Here is a 21229-nt window from a genome sequence, read left to right as displayed (position 1 = left end):
CGGGGCTGCATGCCGGAGGAGGAGAGCAGTGACGGGGAATCCGACGATGAGGTGAGGCGGTCGGAGGCGTCCCCGGCGCCGGGCGGGGCGGAGGCCAGGGGCTTTACAGGGTGCAGGGTGGCCCCGGAGGGTAGCGTGGGAAGCGGGGAGCTCAGGAGCCCTGCGCGGAGAAGTGGTCCTGCAAACAGACGTGAAAGAAGGTGGGCTGCCGGAGCTTTGGGTGGATAGGGCTTGTGAAAGTGCAGAGAAGCCGCAGCTGTAGCGAGGTACTCGGCTCAAAGCAGATCCTGCTGGTGTCCTGGGCTGATCTTCCCAGGTAGCAAAGGTAGGGCAATAGAGGCGTGGGGGTGAGGAGGCCGTGGGGGCTGCAAGCCCAACCAGCGATGGTTGACAGCAGCAGCATGGCTTCGCTGGACCTGGACGGGAGCCGTCTGGGGTCTTACCTGTGGACTGCCCTGCTGGGCCTCATACTCTGACACCTCCCTGGTTTCACCTGCGCCTCAGTTCCTCAGTCTGTTAAGGTAGAGTAGTAGTGTGGGGTTGCTTCTTGGCACACAGGTGAAAGAGGAATGACATGAAAACTGAGTTTTGAGTCTGGAAGATCAGAGTTCGGCTCAGGGTTTATCCCCCAGACCATCAGAAAAGGCAGGAAGGTATGGGTTGTGTTACTTAGGACAGTTAGTAATCACCGGAGGGCCCAGGATGGATCCCCGAAAGATAAACCATTGTGTTCCCCTCTCTCTCTGACTTGGGTGTCCCTACTCCCATCTTTATTCAGGAAGAAACTATGGTCTGAAAAGGTGTAAATAGAGGCCCCTCTTTGTTCTGAGTAAGAGTTGGCCCTAAGTGTGGAGGGCCTACTGCCTGACCCAAGGAGATTCTGTTGTGTTTTCTTCTGGGCCAGCAAACCAGTGGTGGCTGTGCTGCTGTGGCCTGCACTGGGAAAGGGAGTTGAAAATGTCTTGTGCCTCCATCCCTGGGGAGAGACCATTTTCTATTCCTTTCTGATGTTCCAGTTTTTTAGTTTGTTTATAATTAAGTAGGAGTACATTAAGAGGGAAGCTGGGATATTCCTCAGTACCTGAGTCCCAGGTGGAATCAGGGCTTTGGCACTGACTGCTGTTTCTCCCCTCCACCCCTGGTCACCTAAATCAGGAGTTTCAGGGTTTTCATTCAGATGAAGATGTGGCCCCCAGTTCCCTGCGCTCTGCGCTCCGATCCCAGCGAGGTGAGTGATGGGGAAACTCTACCTCCATAGCTTCACAGGAATGTTATTCTCACCTTTTGTGTCAGCTCTCCCTGTTTAACTAGTCTCCATCAGTTACTGAGTGTGTCCTGGGTTCAGAGTGTAAGCTAGGTTGGGCTGTGGGAGAAATAAATAAGTGAGACTTAGTCCCCGCCCTCCCAGTACACCTTCTTCAGTCTGCAGGGCCAGCTTGACCTGTCTCCCCACACCTATTCTCCTTTTAGGTCGAGCCCCCCGAGGTCGGGGCCGCAAGCATAAGACGACCCCCCTTCCTCCTCGCCTAGCAGATGTGGCTCCTGCCCCCCCAAAGACCCCTGCCCGAAAACGGGGTGAGGAGGGCACAGAACGGATGGTGCAGGCACTGACTGAACTTCTCCAGCGGGCCCAGGCACCCCCAGCCCCCCGGAGCCGGGCATGTGAGCCATCCACCCCCCGTCGGTCTCGGGGACGGCCCCCAGGACGACCAGCAGGCCCCAGCCGGAAGAAGCAACAAGCAGTAGTGGTAGCAGAAGCAGCTGTGACAATCCCTAAACCTGAGCCCCCACCTCCTGTGGTTCCAGTAAAACACCGAACTGGCAGCTGGAAGTGCAAGGAGGGGCCTGGCCCAGGACCTGGGACCCCCAAACGTGGAGGACAGCCTGGGAGAGGAGGCCGTGGAGGCAGGGGCAGAGGCCGAGGCGGGCTTCCCCTCGTGATCAAGTTTGTTTCCAAGGCCAAAAAAGTGAAGATGGGACAGTTGTCCTTGGGACTTGAATCAGGTCAGGGTCAAGGTCGACCTGGGGAAAGCTGGCAGGATGACCCCCAAAGAAAAGTTGGATCTGGACAGGGAGGGGGTCCTTGCTGGAAGAAGCAGGAGCAGAAGCTGGAAGAGGAGGGAGAAGAGGAGAAAGAAGAAAACGAGGAGGAAGAAGAGAAGGAAGAACAAACTGTGGTTGAGAAAGAGGTGATACTAGCCAAGGAACAGGAAGAGGCAAAGCCACCATCTCCACCCCCAACTCCTCCATCCCCTCCACCTCCTCCCCTCCCACCCCCCTCAGCATCTCCTCCACCTCCACTTTGCCCTCTACCACCTCCAGTGTCCCCCCCTCCCATACCATCCCCTCCACCACCTCCAGCCCCAGAGGAGCAACAAGAAGAGTCCCCTCCTCCTACTGTCCCTGTTACATGCTCCAGGAAGAGGGGCCGGCCTCCCCTGACTCCTAGCCAGCGGGCAGAGCGGGAAGCTGCTCGGGCAGGGCCAGAGAGCACCTCTCCTCCCACTCCAAATCCCAGCGCCGCCCCAGGAGGCCCTTTGGAAGACAGCCCCACTGTGGCCCCCAAAAGTACCACCTTCCTGAAGAATATCCGGCAGTTTATTATGCCTGTGGTGAGTGCCCGTTCCTCCCGCGTCATCAAGACACCCCGGCGATTTATGGATGAAGACCCTCCCAAGCCCTCAAAGGTGGAGGTCTCACCTATTCTGCGACCTTCTGTAGCCACCTCCCCACTTGCTCCCCAGGAACCAGCACCAGCTCCTTCTCCACCACGTGCCCCAACTCCCCCATCTACCCCAGTCCCACTCCCTGAGAAGAGACGATCCATCCTAAGGGAACCCACATTTCGCTGGACCTCACTAACCCGGGAGCTGCCCCCTCCTCCCCCAGCCCCTCCCCCAGCCCCATCCCCACCACCTGCCCCTGCCACCCCCTCCCGGAGGCCCCTGCTCCTTCGGGCTGCTCAGTTTACCCCAAGTGAAGCCCACCTGAAGATCTATGAATCGGTGCTTACTACTCCTCTTGGGGCTCCTGAAGCCCCTGAACCAGAGCCTCCTCCTGCTGATGACTCTCCAGCTGAGCCTGAGCCTCGGGCAGTGGGCCGCACCAACCACCTGAGCCTGCCTCGATTTGCCCCTGTGGTCACCACACCTGTTAAGGTTGAGGTGCCCCCCCATGGGTCTCCAGCTCTGAGCAATGGGCAGCAGCCTCCGGCTCAGCTACAGCAGCCTCCACAGACCTTGCAGACCCAGCTCCTGCCCCAGGCATTACCACCACAGCAGCCACAAGTGCAGCCACAGTTACAACTGCAGCAGCAACAAGCACCACCACATATACCACCACTGGAAAAGGCACGGATTGCAGGCCTGGGTTCCCTACCGCTGTCTGGAGTGGAGGAGAAAATGTTCAGCCTCCTTAAGAGAGCCAAGGTGCAGCTATTCAAGATTGACCAGCAGCAGCAACAGAAGGTGGCGGCGTCAATGCCGGTGAGCATGGTGTTTTAGCCAGGCCCTTGTTACCAGTCCACCCAGTTGCCTCCCTAAATGCTCTCTAGCATCACAGGAAACCCTCAGAACTAGTCGTTTTCTGTGCTTCCCCGATTCCATCCCTTCCCTGTGCTATTCCTGTCCCCATCTGTCCTCGCTTTCCAGCCCATGACCCTGTCTATTCCCCTGCCAGCCAAGCCCTGGAGGGCAGATGGAGGAGGCCGTGGGGACTGTCAAGCAGACCCTAGACAGAGGCTGTGTCAGGTCTGAAGATGAATCTGTGGAAGCTAAGAGAGAGCGAGCCTCGGTATGTGGTAGACTCTGAGGGCCCTTTGAAGAAGACTGGCTACAGGAGCTCAGGGAACAACTCCCTACATGTGTCCCTGGTTTCTCTTCTCCCAGGGCCCCGAATCCCCTGTGCAAGGCCCCCGCATCAAACATGTCTGCCGGCATGCTGCTGTGGCCCTGGGTCAGGCCCGGGCCATGGTACCTGAAGATGTCCCCCGCCTCAGTGCCCTCCCTCTCCGGGATCGGCAGGACCTCACCACAGAGGGTAGGGGGTTGTGTTGGTGGAGAGGCTTAAGAGCCCTGTCAGGTTTGGGGTTGAGCAGTTGTACCAGGAGCCTAGGAGAAGAGGAGCTGGGGGTGTTGGTCAGGTGGCAAGTGGATTGGAATGCTAGGTCTTTGGTAAAACAGATTGGGTTTGGATACCTGGAACCTGTCAGTTCTAGGTATGTGGGGAACAATGGAGGCCAGAGGGCTGACTGAATGAGATCTGAAGGAGAACAGGGAAGTGAGGTAGGATGCTTGCTGGCCTTGTGGCTCCATTTCCTCACTCTCTGGTACATAGATACGTCCTCCGCATCTGAGACTGAAAGTGTCCCATCCCAGTCTCAGAGGGAAAAGATGGAATCAGCAGGTCCTGGAGGAGACCTGGAGCCTGCAGGGTCTGGAGGGGTTCTGACCCATACACCCCGGCGCTCACTGCCCTCTCACCATGGCAAGAAGATGCGTATGGCTCGGTGTGGACACTGTCGGGGCTGCCTGCGTGTACAGGACTGTGGGTCTTGTGTCAACTGCCTGGACAAGCCCAAGTTTGGGGGTCCCAACACCAAGAAGCAGTGCTGTGTGTGAGTAGCTGGGATGTGGCTTCTGTGGCCGCCTGGGATTGTCAGTCACCAGGCCTCCTGCCCTAGCCCCTCCCTTTTCTGCCCAGCCAGAACAGTGGGATTGGCATCCTTGTGGAGAGCTTCCTCTCTTCCCCTAGACCACCAGTCCCCTACCCTGGTGACGTGCTGCTCCCCTCCCCAGATACCGGAAGTGTGACAAGATAGAGGCTCGGAAGATGGAACGACTGGCAAAAAAAGGTAATGAGGTTTGAAGAACATTGCTTATGTAGATTTGTGGTATGGAAGAAGCCACTTGTCTTTGCTCTCCCCGCTTATCTTTGCAGTTCTCCTTTTGTTTTCTGTTCTGTCTTTCTTGTATTTGTTTTTTTCTACCCAGTTTCTTTCTTATCCTAATGTCCCATGTCCCTGGTTAAGCTCAAATCCTACTTAGTCCCCTGTTCCCACAGGCCGGACGATAGTGAAGACGCTGTTGCCCTGGGATTCCGATGAATCTCCTGAGGCCTCCCCTGGTCCTCCAGGCCCACGCCGGGGGGCGGGAGCTGGGGGGACCCGGGAGGAGGTGGTGGCCCCCCCAGGGCCCGAGGAGCAGGACTCCCTCCTGCAGCGCAAGTCAGCTCGGCGCTGCGTCAAACAGCGACCCTCCTATGATATCTTCGAGGACTCAGATGACTCAGACCCAGGGGGTCCTCCCGCTCCTCGTCGTCGAACCCCTAGAGAAAATGGTACAAATCATTTAATACTTCCTCTGTCAGTCAGTCTTGTGTCTTGGTTGGTTTGGTTTTGTTTTTTGGGTTTTTTTTTGAAAGGTTGGGGATGGAATCTAAGGCCTTGTGCGTGCAAGGCAAGCATTCTACCACTGAGCTGCACCTCCAACCCCAGTTTGTTGTCTTTTATGTGGAAAGGACAAAGCTCTCAGACCAAGAGCTCTATCAGTCTACCTAAGGGGGTGGCTGAGGGCAAAGAAGGGGCAGTTTTAGGGGTCATATGGAATTGGTTTGTGAGGTTTTCACTAAACTTACTGGGCAAGGCCTAAGGCTCATCATATGTCTTGGTTACCTAGAGAAGGTGCTGGGAATTTAGGTAATTTTGGGAGGTTGTAGAAAAAGATAAGGATGGGGCATGGAAGGGAACGACCCCACTTCTTCTATATACTTCCTAGAGCTGCCAGTGCTAGAACCAGAGGAGCAAAGCCGTCCCCGCAAACCCACCCTGCAGCCTGTATTGCAGCTCAAAGCCCGAAAGCGCCTGGACAAGGTCAGCAGGCCCACTCCTGGAACCCTGAACCCCATGTGAGGCATGGTTCCTGCCCCTCAGGAGCTACCTGGCAAGTCCCAGTGATACATGTACCTCATTATCATGGTGTGTCCACACCAGAGGACAGGCCCTGAGGGATGAGGCAGACCTTGCCTGGGAAGCAAAATGGGATTTGGGCAAAAGGCAAGAGTCCTGTGGGCTGGAGGAAGGACAGTGCAGAGAGGAGTCTGCAGAGAGGGCGGTGCTGGCAGCCTTTGACTAGCCCTACATCCCTCCCTAGGATGCTTTGGGCCCTGCCCCCTTTACCTCTTTTCCCAATGGCTGGACTGGAAAACAGAAGTCCCCGGATGGTGTGCACCGGGTCCGTGTGGATTTTAAGGTATGGCGTCGGAAGTTGCAGGACTTGTGGTTGGAAGAATTTCACTTATTGTGTCAGAGTAGCCAGGGTTTTAAAGATGGATCTGACTTGTGTTCTTGGCTATCCTCCAATCCTGTGTCCTCTCTCTCTAGGAGGATTGTGACCTAGAGAATGTGTGGCTGATGGGTGGTCTGAGCGTGCTCACTTCTGTACCAGGGGGTCCACCGATGGTGTGCTTGTTGTGTGCCAGCAAAGGCCTACATGAGGTTGGTGCTCCGCCTTTTTATACAGACCCCACAGCCTCCACTGGCGCTTCCCGGCTTCTCAACCAGGTCTTACCTGCTGGCCTTCTGGCCTAACACTATGTCTATCATTTGCTGTCTTCACCCCTTTCCCTAGCTGGTGTTCTGCCAAGTCTGCTGTGATCCTTTCCACCCATTCTGCCTAGAGGAGGCTGAACGGCCCCTACCCCAGCATCATGACACGTGGTGTTGCCGCCGCTGCAAATTCTGCCATGTCTGTGGACGTAAAGGCCGGGGATCCAAGGTCTGGACAGACAGGCTAGCCTGGGGGAACGGAAGGCATGAAAGTGGGGGATCCGTATGCCAGTAGATTTTTCAATTGTCTCTCACAAACATCCCACAGCACCTGCTGGAGTGTGAGCGCTGCTGCCATGCTTACCACCCGGCCTGCCTGGGCCCCAGCTACCCAACCCGGGCCACGCGCAAACGACGCCACTGGGTGAGAGATAAGGCCCACACCCCACGTTGGTGTTCTGATTATACCATTACCACCCCCAGACTTGCTCTAGGCAAGGGCTCTCATGAAGGAGGAGATTGCTTTGGAGATTGCTTTGAGAGTGTCATAACCATTTCCTTCTCAGCATTTTTACATAGGCAAGATTTAGATGCAAAGTTTGATGTAATGGGTCAGGAGTTCGTGTTTTCATGTTCCCAGACTTAGAATCCCCTACTGTAGCCCAGTGGAGGTGAACCTATGGCATGTATGCCTCAGCTTGTCGCCATTGAAAGCTCTAAAAGGTTCTCCATCACTGCCATAGCCTTATGTTGATTCCTTTCTCTCTCATCTTCCTCCTTTTTCTCCTAAACTTCTTTTTTCCTCTTGTCTTTCCTCATCTGTTTTCCTCCAGTTCTCCCTGCCTGTCTCCCCGATGGTACTGCTCCAGTTAGATGTCTGACTTCTAACATTTCCTTTCTTCCTCAGATCTGTTCAGCCTGTGTGCGCTGTAAGAGCTGTGGGGCAACTCCAGGCAAGAACTGGGATGTTGAGTGGTCTGGAGATTACAGCCTCTGCCCCAGGTGCACCCAGCTCTATGAGAAAGGTGGGACCTGGCAGGGGAACGTTCGAGGGGCCACCTGGGAGTGGGTCAGGCTCCTAACTTCCAGGCAGGGCCTCTGCCAGTGTTAGAACAGGTAATTCTAGTGGGTTTTCTGCCTGTAGAAATTTTTCTTTGGTTCAGAGCACCTTTCCACAGAACTCCATCCAGCGTACACATCAGAGTACACAAAATCCCTCTCTGCATAGTGGAAATTAAGAGTATAAGACCCCACTGCTTTGGCTTCACTGGGTAGTTTGAAAACCAGTACATTCCTCATTTGTTTAGGCAGCATATTTAAGAAGGTCCTGTTCTTTCAAAGGTATTGGGAATCCAGAGTTAGAAATTGTGTTCTCAACCATTTGTTTGGGAACCGTAGGGACCCAAGGCAGAAATATAATGGGAACAGCAGACAAGATGCGGTTAGCCCCTGAAAGGGGAGTATAAGGGGCTGGAAATAACCCTAACACTTCATATCTGTCGTCTCTTTTCCTCCAGGAAACTACTGCCCAATCTGCACACGCTGCTATGAAGACAATGATTATGAGAGCAAGATGATGCAGTGTGCACAGTGTGACCACTGGGTCCATGCCAAGTGTGAGGGGCTCTCAGGTGAGCAGGCCGAGTAACTGGGCTGCAGCCTCAGCCCAGGGCAGTGAGGGCAAACCTACAGCACACATGCCATAGAGGGCCACTTTTTATCACTGAAGCTCTAAAAGGTTTACCATCACTGACCCAGGGGTCCCTGCTCTGCCCACACCCCACATGCCTCAATGACAACTAGGCTAAGTGTCCTTGACAACCTAGGGCAGTGGTGGCGAACCTGTGGCATGAGTGTCACAGCTGGCTGTTTGTTATCACTGAAAGCTCTGAAAGTTTTGCTGTCCCTGGCTTAGGTACTTGTAGGAGCCCTCACATCCTCACAAACTATTTTTTTCTTTCCCATCCTGCTGTTTAGATGAAGATTACGAGATCCTTTCAGGGTTACCAGACTCGGTGCTGTACACATGTGGACCATGTGCTGGAGCCACGCAGCCCCGCTGGCGAGAGGCCCTGAGTGGGGCCCTGCAGGGGGGCCTACGTCAGGTGCTCCAGGGCCTGCTAAGCTCGAAGGTGGCAGGCCCACTGCTGCTGTGCACCCAGGTCTGGAGGCTCTGTGAGGCAGGGTGGGTGGGGCGGGGCCCAGCACTAGCCTTGCTGACTTCTCTCATTTGCAGTGTGGACAGGATGGGAAGCAGCTACACCCAGGACCCTGCGATTTGCAAACTGTGGGTCAGCGCTTTGAAGAAGGCCACTACAAGTCTGTGGTGAGTAGGACATGGGGAAGAGCAGGTGGGTGCCAAAAGGAGAGGGCAGGGCTAGAGCTGGGGGTTGGAGTTGGGGCTCAGACCCTGACAAACCCCGTTACAGCACAGCTTTATGGAAGACATGGTGAGCATCTTGATGAGGCACTCAGAAGGAGAAACTTTAGAACGCCGGGCTGGAAGCCAAATGAAGGGGCTCCTACTAAAGGTGAGCTCTAAGGGAGACGCCTGTAGGGTGGTTTGAGTGGCATTGGGGTGGAGAGAGTGGATTTTTCAGACCCCATCCTTACCAGTGCTGTGGAGAAGCCAGTTCTTCTCATCCTGTTAACCCACTCCCCAGCTGCTAGAATCTGCGTTCGGCTGGTTCGACGCCCACGACCCCAAGTACTGGCGACGGAGTACCCGGCTGCCGAAGTGAGCAAGGCTGGGTAGCAGGAGGGGAACCAGGGAGTGAGGGCAACGGCAGGGGCATCTGGGAATCCAGGAGTCACTCTGGGATGAGAACAGATGAGGTACAGCGTTAGGGTTGAGCCTGGACAGGAGGGTGGCAAAACCAGACTGAGGTTCTCCAGTGGCCCTAGACTAGCAGACTCAGATTGTGTAGCTCACTTTTTACCTGTGCAAAGCAGGTGGGGACAGCAGTGAGCAAGTAAGGTTGGACTCTGCCTAAGGAGTTTATGTTTGGGGCATGGGCAGGCATCAGTGACCCCAAATGGTTAGAGTGGTGATGGGGAATCCCAGGGGTCTTTGGAGCCCAAGTGAGGCACCTGCTAGTGCCCAGGGACCAGAGACAGCTTCCTAGAAGAGGTGATCTTTGAGCTAAAGGGTGGAGGAAGAGTATTCCAGGCATAACAGTGTTTCCTATGTCAAAGGTGGCACAGAGGGCCTGGCTTATTTGGAGCATTGAGAAATTCCACGTGAAGAGAAGATGAAGGGTGTTACTGCATTTTTAGGCTGGCTTTGTGGGCGGGCCCCAATCCTGCTGCCCTTGTTAGACATGTCAGATGCTAACCCTGCCTGTCCACAGCGGAGTACTGCCTAATGCGGTGTTGCCCCCATCCCTGGACCATGTCTATGCTCAGTGGAGACAGCAGGAATCAGAGACCCCAGAATCAGGGCAGCCTCCGGGTGATCCCTCAGCAGGTACAGCAGGTACAGGTGGGGGCCAGAAGCCAGTGCCTCTGAGTAGGTGGGCCAGGCTCCAGATCCTGATCTTTGGATTTCCTTTTTTCCAGCTTTCGAAGGCAAGAATCCAGCTGCTTTCTCCCACATAGAGGACCCCCGTCAGTGTGCGCTCTGCCTCAAATATGGGGATGCGGACTCCAAGGTGAGGTTGCTGTGTGAAATCCGGGGTTGTGGGGTCTGTTTCCCAGAGCACCTCTATCACACCTCTCCTCTTCTGCCCCTAGGAGGCAGGGAGGCTCCTGTACATCGGACAGAATGAGTGGACACATGTCAATTGTGCCATTTGGTCAGCTGAAGTGTTTGAGGAGAATGATGGTTCTCTCAAGAACGTGCACGCCGCTGTGGCTCGTGGGAGGCAGATGGTGAGGCCTGGGCCTGACAAGGGCAGCTATCAAGCTCTCCTTTGGGAAGCCAGCTCTTATTTCACTGTTCCTACCAGATCATGTCCTGTTTTTCTTCTTTGAGCACTTGGGTGATAGATGATAGCATTTTTCCTCTGTGAAAAATTTAATGTCCTGCCATATTTGGGCCTGAAGCCCAAACCCATAAAAGCTAGACACCCTCTTATTGATTGCACTTGTGCTGAATGCTTTCCACACTGTGGCATTTTCCTATATTCTTGTGACCTGGTGAAATGAGGAATTGCCTGGTTCAGAATCCCCCACTTACTCTGGGCCCTGGGCTGGGGCCTGGAGAGTACCCACCCTAGATGATAGAGGTACTGATCAGGGGACAGGTATGAAATCTGTTTTTGTTTTTTGTTTTGTTTTTTTGTTTTTCTTCCTGTACCAGGAATTGAACTCACGACCTCACACTTGCTAGGCAGGCGCTGTGCCGCTGAGCTAAATCCCCAGCCCCTCAGCTTTGAAATCTGAATAGAGGGGCTGGGGATTTAGCTCAGCGGCACAGCGCCTGCCTGGCAAGTGCAAGGTTGTGAGTTTGATCCCCAGTACCGGGGGAAAGAAAAAAAAAAAAATCTGAATAGAATAAATCAAGTTTCACATTAGGACAGTCTGTAGAAGATGGTAAGTGCCGCTCAGTAAGTGTTAGCTGTTGTTACTTTTCTCTTTTGTAAAAGTGTGAAATGGCCAGGCAGAGAGTCACACACCTGTAATCCCAGCTTCTCAGGAGGCCAAGGCAGGATGATGACAACTTCAAGGCCAGCCTGAGCAACTTAGTGTGACTGTGTCTCAGAAAATTTAAGAAGGGCTAGGGATATAGCTTAATGAAAGAACCTGGATTTGCTCCCTAGTACCACAAAAAAAAAAATATTAAAAAAAAGTAAAAAAAAAAGTTAAGTGTGTTGGCACACATCTATAATCCTAGCACTTTGGGAGGCTGAGGCAGGAGGATCCCAAGTGAGCCCAGCCTAAACAACTTAGCAACTTAATGAGACCCTGTCTCACAATAAAAAGTAAAAGGGCTGTTGATACAGTTCAGTGCAAGACCCTGGGTACAGTCCCCAGTTCTGCAAACAGAAAAACAAATGAAGAAGACAGGATATAACTCACTTCTCCCTGGGCTCAATCTCTGTCCCCCTGCCTGAAAAAAAAAACAAAATAACGTGGTTGTGCACCAGGCCCTGGATCCAGTTGGAGGAAGTTTTTCTTGGTGAAAGTCTTTGTTGTGCAAGATGCTGAGGTGGAGGGGTCCTACGCAGAGTCTCAGAGTTAGCAATGCCAGGTGCGAGACCCTGGCCCCCGCTCCTGGCTTCTTCCTCAGCAGCCCCTTCCCCATGCAGCGCTGTGAACTCTGTCTGAAGCCTGGAGCCACAGTGGGCTGTTGCCTGTCCTCCTGCCTCAGCAACTTTCACTTCATGTGTGCCCGGGCCAGCTACTGCATCTTCCAGGATGACAAGAAAGTTTTCTGCCAGAAACACACAGACCTCCTAGATGGCAAGGTAGGCCAGGATGGTGGGGGAACAGCTACCCATTGTTACCAGTGTCTCCTCTTGTGTTTTCCCACAGTCCTATGGGCCAACCCCCTGGCCCTTCAGTCTTTGCCTACAGAGCTTTTCCCTCATGTCCCCTGCACGGTTTACCAATCCAGCGACCCCATTTGCCTCTCACTTCCCAGGAGATCGTGAGCCCTGATGGTTTTGATGTTCTCCGCCGAGTCTATGTGGACTTTGAAGGCATCAACTTCAAGCGAAAGTTCTTGACAGGGCTTGAGCCTGATGCCATCAATGTGCTCATTGGTAAGCCACTTGCTTTCTCCCTTCTCTCTTGCTGTCTCTTGCTGACCTTGCTTGGCCTACACCTGACCTCTCCTGTGCACCGTAGGCTCCATCCGAATTGACTCCCTGGGTACTCTGTCTGATCTCTCCGACTGCGAGGGACGGCTTTTCCCCATTGGCTATCAGTGAGCAGTCCATGGCTGTCCAGTGGGGTTGAGGGGATGCCTGAGCTAGATCCTGTCTTCCAAGTTACCTTAACCCTTTTGTCCCGCACATCTACCTGCCAGGTGCTCCCGTCTATACTGGAGCACAGTGGATGCTCGGAGGCGCTGCTGGTATCGGTGCCGAATTCTAGAGTATCGGCCATGGGGGCCAAGGGAAGAGCCTGTTCATCTGGAGGCAGCAGAGGAGAACCAGACCATTGTGCACAGCCCTACCTTTTCCTTAGGTATGGCTTGATACTACCTCTTTCTCTTCCCTGAATACTGAACAATTACTCACCAACCCCTATCCCTGCTTTACTCAGAAAATTCCAGGACACTTGTTATTCTTTCATTTGTTGTAAGATAATAACAGAAACTTACTGGCTGCACATTATGTGCCCAGGGACTGTGCTTGGCATTTCACAGGAAGTGAAATGGGGAGAGATGCAGCCTGAGGGGAATGGTGACTTGGTACAGCTATAGGGAACAAGCTGAGTATGGCTCCCTGACAAGGCTACATGCTTAGGTGGTACTCCAGTCCTCTGGGGTTAGGTACATGCTCTGCTGTGCTACACGCCAGAGGGATACCTACCAGAAACAGAAGGGCCAGGCACTGTGGCACACACCTGTAATCACAGGACTCGCAGCACTTGGGTGGCTGAAGTAGGAGTATTGCCAGGAGTTCAAGGCAAGCCTGAACCACATAGTCAAGTGCAAGGCCATCCTAAGGTACAGAGTGAGACCATGTCTCAAAAAACAAACAGAACGCTGAGCAGACGCTCGCTGCAGTAATATAGGGTAGAACCAGGACTTGATCTGCTCATTTTCCAACTCGTACCCTTGGAGCCATGCTGACAGTGAGAGATGAATGACACAGAGCAACAATAGAGTTGGAGGTTAGTAAAGGGAGAGCACATTGTGGGCTACACAGGAGGAATTTGGTTCTCATTTGTGGATAACAGCTTTATTCTAAGTAGAAGCATAACACAAAGTAGGAAGCAGAGGAGGGTGCATCCAACATGGCTAGAGACAAAGTATATTGAGGGGGCAGAGATCGCTTGTAGAGACGGTGAGGCCAGGTAGTAGGCTAGAGTGCCAAGATGGGGCAGACGCCCCCTTGATGTGGAAGGGATGCACAGAGCAGGTAAGAAAGTGGTAGAATTGGCCATTCTGGACAGAGGGCGTTGGCCACTCGTGGCATGTGGATGTGCCTCAGAGAGAAGCAGTGGGTAGCCAGGATGCAGGGACATGGCAGAGGATGGGTCGCAGAGGTCATGAAGGGACCTGACTCAGGTATATATAGAGTTGTTGCAGATGTTGTGAATGGGGTTTGGGGTGAGTGGACTTTAGTCTGTGTTCTGACTGAGTCAGGGTCTGTATGGTCCGTTTGACTTAAAAGAAGAGAAAGCACATGATGAGAGTCTTCAATGAAGAGCTCCTGCCACCTCTGATAACGTTCTCTTGGCTCTTCAGACACCCCAGATCATGAGGACCCCTCTCCAGATACAGATGCCCGAATCCTTGGAGCTCCTGAGCACCACTCACCTGTTCAGAATCTGGATCCCCCACTTCGGCCAGATTCAAGCAGCGCCCCTCCTCCTGCCCCACGCTCCTTCTCAGGGGCTCGAATCAAAGTGCCCAACTACTCGCCGTCACGGAGGCCCTTGGGGGGTGTCTCCTTTGGCCCCCTGCCCTCCCCTGGTGAGCATCTGGGAATAGCCAGGGGAGGGTGGGGCTGGGGAGGCTGGAACTGCTGTTGAGATTGACTCTTTCCCACACAGGAAGTCCATCTTCTCTGACCCACCACATCCCTACAGTGGGAGACCCGGACTTCCCAGCTCCCCCAAGACGCTCCCGTCGTCCTAGCCCCCTCGCCCCCAGGCCACCACCATCACGGCGGACCTCCCCTCCTCTCAGAACCTCCCCTCAGCTCAGGGTGCCCCCTCCTACCTCAGTCGTTACAGTCCTCACACCTACCTCAGGGGAGCTGGCTCCCCCTGGCCTGGCCCCATCTCCACCACCACCCCCTGAAGACCTGGGCCCAGACTTTGAGGACATGGAGGTGGTATCAGGACTGAGTGCTGCTGACCTGGACTTTGCAGCCAGCTTGCTAGGGACTGAGCCCTTCCAGGAAGAGATTGTGGCCGCAGGGGCAGTGGGAAGCAGCCATGGGGGCCAAGGAGACAGCTCAGAGGAGGAAGCCAGCCCCACCACCCGATACGTCCACTTCCCTGTGACTGTAGTGTCTGGCCCTGCCCTGGGCCCTGGCCCCCTCCCTGGAGCCCCCCGAATTGAGCAGCTGGACGGAGTGGATGATGGCACAGACAGCGAAGCTGAGGCAGTCCAGCAGCCCCGAGGCCAAGGGACTCCTCCTTCAGGGCCAGCAGTGGGCCGAGCTGGGGTCCTCGGGGCTGCAGGGGATAGGGCCCGGCCTCCTGAGGACCTGCCATCAGAAATTGTGGATTTTGTTTTAAAGAACCTAGGGGGTCCTGGGGAGGGGGCTGCTGGTCCCAGAGAAGAGTCACTTCCCCCAGCACCTCCCCTGGCCAATGGCAGCCAGGGCCCTCAAGCCCTGCCCCCTAGCCCAGCAGACCCCACCCGGACATTTGCCTGGCTCCCTGGGGCCCCAGGGGTCCGGGTATTGAGTCTGGGCCCTGCTCCTGAGCCCCCTAAACCCGCTACATCCAAGATCATCCTTGTCAACAAGCTGGGGCAAGTATTTGTGAAGATGGCTGGGGAGGGTGAACCTGTCCCAGCCCCAGTAAAGCAGCCACCTCTGCCCCCTACCATTCCCCCTGCAGCCCCCACTTCCTGGACTCTGCCCCCAGGACCCCTGCTTGGGGTGTTGCCAGTGGTAGGAGTAGGGGTGGTCCGCCCTGCCCCACCACCTCCTCCACCTCCTCTCACACTGGTGTTCAGCAGTGGGCCCCCCAGCCCACCCCGCCAGGCCATCCGTGTCAAAAGGGTGTCCACCTTCTCTGGCCGTTCCCCACCAGCACCACCCCCAAATAAAGCACCCCGGCTAGAAGAAGAAGGGGAGTCTTTGGAGGACACTCCCCAAGTTCCAGGGCTCAGCAGCAGTGGGTAAGTGAGTGTGCTGAGGCCAGGACAGCAGGCCAGGGAGGGGCAGGAGAGGCAGCTCAGCCTTCTGGTTATCCCCCAGGTTTAGCCGAGTGAGGATGAAAACGCCTACAGTGCGGGGAGTTCTTGACCTGGATAATCTTGAGGAGCCTCTTGGGGAAGAAAGCCTTGGGTAAGTGGCCAGGGCCCTTTTCCTGGAGGTGCTGGGACCTCTGTCCCTTTTCCCCTCCTGACAGGTCTCTCCTTACAGGCCCTTCCAGGAACGGTCCCCTTTGCTGCCACTTCCAGAAGGTGGTCCTCGGGCCTCTGATGGTCCCTCAGACTTGCTGCTTGAGTCATGGCATCACTATTCAGGTGGGGACTCCTCTTACCTGCTTCTTCTTGTGCCGCTAAGTTGAGCTGGGTGACTAACAAATCCAAAGTAGGCCCACTTCAAAAAACAGTATGCCAGGCTTGGTGGTGCACGCCTGTAAGCATTCAGGAGGCTGAGGCTGGAGGATTGCTGTGAGTTCAAGGCCAGCCTGAACTGCATAGCGAGACCCTGTCTCAAAAAGTCAAAACATAACAAAAAACACAAAGTACACACTAGGGGCCGAAAGTATAGCTGAGGAGTAAAGGGTCCTTGGGTTCAATCCCCAGTCCCCAAAAGAAAAAAAAAAAAACTGGGCACACCCCCTGGGTACATTTCTGAGTCTAGTTGCTAGAGTCACGGAGATGCTCTGGGGGGGCGTTCATGGCCTTGTTACAGAATCGATGTTTCAGCTCCAAGTGCAAGTCCACTGAGTGTGCTCTGGCCAGCATGCCCAAGAGCCCAGGGGCCAAGTCTAGATTAGAGCATAGTCTGCCAGGGTCAGGGGGCTACGGTCCTTCTAAAGCCAAGGATGAAGTTCTGGGGATCATCTAGAGTATGGAACCTTCTAGGCCCCTGATGAGGGGCAGAACAATTGGAAGATGAGAGGAGAAGTATCCCAGAAGCCAAGGGGCATGGGCTAGTCCCAGCTGCCACATAGCATCAGGCCTGGCGAGTTTAGGATCAGTATATGGTATGAGCAGGTGGTACAGGGCGGGGAGGAGGCTGCATCAGAGTCCAGAATTGAAGATGGTGTTGGTGAAGCACCTCTTCCAGAAGTGCAGCTAAGGACTAGGAGGAAGAGATGGGGCAGCAGTGTAGCCATTTTGGGTATGAGGGCTGAGGCAGCAAGGTCAAGGGTGAGAGGGAAGGCATGGTCATGGAGGGAAAAGGATGTAGGGAAGGCAGGGTGGTCGGTTTTTAACAGACTCTGAGCTAGGGGAAAGGAGGTACAGGAGGTTTGTATGCAGAAATTGGGACACATAGAGGTACTCAAGAGGTTTTGTTGCTACCACTTAGTGAGCCTGGAAGGGAAGTTACGTGCTGGTCTCTGAGGATGGTCAGAGTGGGAGCAGCAAGTAAGCTGGGGGTTGAGCAGTCTTTTGGCTCTGGATTTGTTGTGGCTCAATCCTGTCCAGGTGTTTGGATTTTGTAATTACACGCTCCTTAGCTGCTGTGCACGGAAGTAGAGGGAGGTGGCCTGAGACTGCTTTACTGAGAGGCTGCTTAAGCAATCAGACAGCATGAGGATGTGGCAGTGACCATGACAGATAGGTTCCTGCCCTTAGGAACCATACCCAGTCTTGGTAGGGAACACAAACACATCTGCAGTGCAATACAAGTGCACTGTAGTAGAAAACAAGCAACAGGAGAGGGCCTAGGCAAGGGCCCTGTAGCAGCCCTGTTGTGTTTGGGGAACAGAGTAGAGGTGCAGTAGGGAAACAGGAGAAGAGGTGGAAGAAGTTGTTAGAGATAAGGCCTACTTGCTGAGGGCCGCAGGTAATGTTAGGCACACAGCAGGGTCTGGTTCAGGGTCTCACTTGGGGCTGGGGGGAGGGTGTGTGGGCACCGTGGCCCTGGGACATGATAGGGTGAGACAGTGGCCCCATGGGTCCTGCTCTCCTAAATTATGTTCTGCTCAAGCTTTTGCACCTCCTCCTAACCCTGTATACAGTGGTCAACCCCAGTCTGTCACCTATGTTGGGTGCAGCTAACGCCTACCTCCTGAAAACAAGACCCCACACTGTCCTCTTACCTCTGGTCATGCCTCGTCCCTTTCCCAACCTGCCAGTTTTAGTGTATCTGCTGTTCTGGCTGTGATTTGTCTATCTTTCCCTCCAGATACTTTCTTGTGGCTTTACAGCTGAAATCTTACCTGTATTCTGATAGTCCCCACATTATTCTCTCCAGCCCAGACCTAGGCGCTGGGCTCTAGGCTCCTACTATCTCACCAACTCCACTAGCAGGTTGCAGGAGGGGGATCTTCTACAGGGCACCCCAAAATCACTATGTTCTAAACTGAGCGCTTGACCTTCACCACAAACTTGTTCCTTCCTTATCCTCACCACTGCAGTCAGTGGCATTTTATACTTTGTTCAAACCCAAATTTCTGAGTTGTCCTTGACCACTGCTTTTTGTCATGTCCACATCTACTATATTTCAGCAAGTCCTTTCTATTCTGATATCAAAATTTCCTAATCCCAGGGAAGTCCTTTAAGTAGTTCATAATTTAGTGATTTTAGTGTACTTGGTACTGTGTATCCAAACCTGTATGATGTATATTTGTAATATTTATAGAAATTTACAGTTGGGTATGGTGGCACACACCTGTAGGTTCAGCTACCCAAGATGCTCGGGTGGAAAGACTGCTTGAGCTTAGGAGTTTAAGACCAGCCTGGGCAACATAGTGAGGGCCCCTCTCAAACAAATAAAAAGAAGTTACTGCATATAGGACTGGGTGGATATATCAGTAACAGCGGTCCTGACTAGCATGTACCAGGTCCTGGGTTTCATCCCCAACACCATAAAAAAAAGGAAAAATAAATGTATCACTTATTAAAAAATTCCTTGCATACATATAAAGCTATTATGTTTTTCTTTTCCTGGTACTGAGGAATAAACCTAGCACTGTTTTTGCTTTTGAGACAGGGTATGCTATATAGTTCAAACTGATTTTGAACTCACTGTGTAGCCCATTCTGGCCTCAAACTCGTGGTGATACTCTTGTCTCAGCCTCCCAAGTCCTGGGGTTATAGATGTGTGCCACCAAGCCCAGTGTTAGCACATTTTTATACTTTGATACAAGGTCTCAATAAGCCACTAAGTTGTCAAAGCTGGATGAGAATTTAAGATCCTTCTGCTTCAGTTTCCCAGAGTGCTAGGATTACAGGCACGTGCTACCACACCTTGGCTCCCTAGTACTTTTATGTGAGAAGCAGAATAATTATAGGTAGATGGGCATTTAGAGTACAGGGGTTTGAGTAAGCCATCGATGTGGCCTGCAGATCCCAAACACTTCATGCCTCGTGAACCTGATCTTACACATGAAACTGGCAGTGCCTTGGAAAAACCTTGTCCATTCCACAGGGCTCACTGGGCAGTTCAGGCTGAAGGAAGGCCATTTGACCCCAGTGTCCGTGCTGTGTCTATGGGCAGCGTGGGGGGAGAATGGTGTCTGTGGGGAGCTGGGGACTTTTGAGTTCATGTGAGGCGATCCTCTCCTACTCTTACTCACTGGGACCAGGTGAAGCCTCGAGCTCTGAGGAAGAGCCTCCATCCCCAGAGGATAAAGAGAACCAGGTTCCAAAACGGGCTGGCCCACATCTACGCTTTGAGATCACCAGTGAGGATGGCTTCAGTGTGGAGGCAGAGAGCTTGGAGGGTGAGTTGGGAGTAGCAGTGGCTGGAGAGAAAGTGTCCCATCAGACCCCATCCTGACTTCGCTGTGGCCTTGTCTTCACCCTAGGGGCATGGAGAACTCTGATTGAGAAAGTGCAAGAGGCCCGAGGACATGCTCGGCTCAGACATCTCTCCTTTAGTGGTAAGTGGTGATCCACAAGGACATGGTGGCTGGTATCATGTCCCCCACCCCCTTTCACACAATCTGTATGTCTTCAACTTCTCTCCTTAGGAATGAGTGGGGCAAGGCTCCTGGGTATCCACCATGATGCTGTCATCTTCCTGGCAGAACAGCTGCCCGGGGCCCAGCGCTGCCAGCACTATAAATTCCGCTACCACCAGCAGGGGGAGGGCCAGGAGGAACCACCCCTGAATCCCCATGGAGCTGCCCGCGCTGAGGTCTATCTCCGGTGAGAGGGCCCTGTGGGAACTCTCAAGGGTAGGGCATAAGTCTAGACAGATTGAAACCAAGACATCAGGCCACTCCAAGAGTTACTCTAGGGTTCACACAAGAAGATTGAACCCCACCCTTTTCCCCTTTGTGTCTTTAACAGCATAGTCCTGCTATGGTGCCAACAGTAGGCCCAGGCCCAGATTGATAGGCAGTGTCTTCTTGAAGGCGTGGCTGTGACCCTTCCTCCTTTCCTCCCTCTCACCTGCAGGAAGTGCACCTTTGACATGTTCAATTTCCTGGCCTCCCAACACCGGGTGCTCCCAGAAGGGGCCACCTGTGATGAGGAAGAGGATGAGGTGCAGCTCAGGTCAACCAGGTAAGGCGGGAAAGCAGGGGAGCTGGGAGTGGAAGGGTCCTAAAGAAGGTGAGCAGGAGCGAGAGGTCATTCCTGGATACCAGCCTATGTGACACTGCCCCCCCCCCAGACGTGCCACCAGCCTGGAGCTGCCCATGGCCATGCGCTTTCGCCACCTCAAGAAGACGTCCAAAGAGGCTGTGGGTGTCTATAGGTTAGTGGGGTTGGGGGGGATGCCCCTTGGGTTGATGGACAAGTGTCGTGGTTGGGGGCTGTCTGGGGTCTGTCCCCCTGCCCCCTGAGGTCCCCCTTGTCCATCCTACCCTGCAGATCAGCTATCCATGGACGAGGCCTGTTCTGTAAACGCAACATTGATGCTGGCGAGATGGTCATTGAATACTCTGGCATTGTCATCCGCTCTGTGCTGACTGACAAGCGGGAGAAGTTCTATGATGGGAAGGTGGGCTCCACAGGTCATGGCAGCAAGGTAGGGGAGGCGGGCTGCCCATGTGGACCAAGCACCTGATTGACTCGCCCATTCTGTAGGGCATCGGGTGCTACATGTTCCGCATGGATGACTTTGATGTGGTGGACGCCACAATGCATGGCAATGCCGCCCGCTTCATCAACCACTCATGTGAGCCCAACTGCTTCTCTCGTGTCATCCATGTGGAGGGCCAGAAGCACATCGTCATCTTTGCCTTGCGCCGTATCCTGCGTGGTGAGGAGCTCACCTATGACTACAAGTTCCCCATCGAGGATGCCAGCAACAAGCTGCCCTGCAACTGTGGCGCTAAGCGCTGCCGTCGGTTCCTTAACTAAAGCTGTGGCTGCCTGCCACAACTCCTCAAGCCCCCTGATGCCATCTTGTCCCTGGCCTGGGGGGGTCCCTAGTCCCTCCCAGAGCATCTCACTCCCACCTTTCTGTTCAGGGTGGATGTGGGCATGCAGTTGGCAAGGGCCCTGCCCCCAACCCTTTAGCCCACCTAGCAATCGCCCCCTTCCTGCCTTGGGGCCCAGGATGTAGATATTGTACAAAGGTTTCTAAATCCCTTCTTTTCTATGCACTTTTTTATTTAAGAGGGTAGGGTCCCAGGTGGGAACCCCCCCACAATAAAGCCTGTCAATGTTTGGAGAGGTGGTCTTCACATTTGTACAGTTCTTAGGGCAGGTAGGAACTCCTACTTCTCCATGCCCCTCATCCATCCTGAACCAAGGAA

General features: G+C 53.9%; 1 protein-coding gene across 2 annotated transcripts; it reads left to right on the top strand.

The window, feature by feature from the left end:
- Nucleotides 1-21144, top strand: Kmt2b (lysine (K)-specific methyltransferase 2B; the record flags this gene model as incomplete). Of its 2 annotated transcripts, none has more annotated exon segments than XM_013522395.1 (37): nucleotides 1-51; nucleotides 1156-1228; nucleotides 1471-3485; nucleotides 3679-3792; nucleotides 3888-4038; nucleotides 4336-4615; nucleotides 4797-4852; nucleotides 5062-5337; nucleotides 5775-5869; nucleotides 6150-6248; nucleotides 6380-6493; nucleotides 6627-6773; nucleotides 6873-6968; nucleotides 7452-7569; nucleotides 8062-8175; nucleotides 8522-8706; nucleotides 8781-8870; nucleotides 8974-9075; nucleotides 9208-9281; nucleotides 9895-10010; nucleotides 10103-10194; nucleotides 10277-10414; nucleotides 11794-11952; nucleotides 12129-12249; nucleotides 12335-12413; nucleotides 12516-12676; nucleotides 13905-14132; nucleotides 14213-15515; nucleotides 15595-15684; nucleotides 15763-15866; nucleotides 19106-19243; nucleotides 19328-19402; nucleotides 19493-19670; nucleotides 19923-20030; nucleotides 20140-20223; nucleotides 20340-20469; nucleotides 20556-21144. In XM_013522395.1, coding segments are annotated over 37 exon segments (7830 nt in total), but the record flags the coding sequence as incomplete, so codon positions are not given.
- Between the last annotated feature and the right edge of the window lie 85 nt (nucleotides 21145-21229).

This window comes from Chinchilla lanigera, unplaced genomic scaffold (assembly GCF_000276665.1).
Source record: "Chinchilla lanigera isolate Chin_1 unplaced genomic scaffold, ChiLan1.0 scaffold00067, whole genome shotgun sequence".
NCBI classification, from domain to species: Eukaryota; Metazoa; Chordata; class Mammalia; order Rodentia; family Chinchillidae; genus Chinchilla; species Chinchilla lanigera.
Note: the sequence above shows the minus strand (reverse complement) of the source record. Positions and strands in the feature narration are given on the sequence as shown.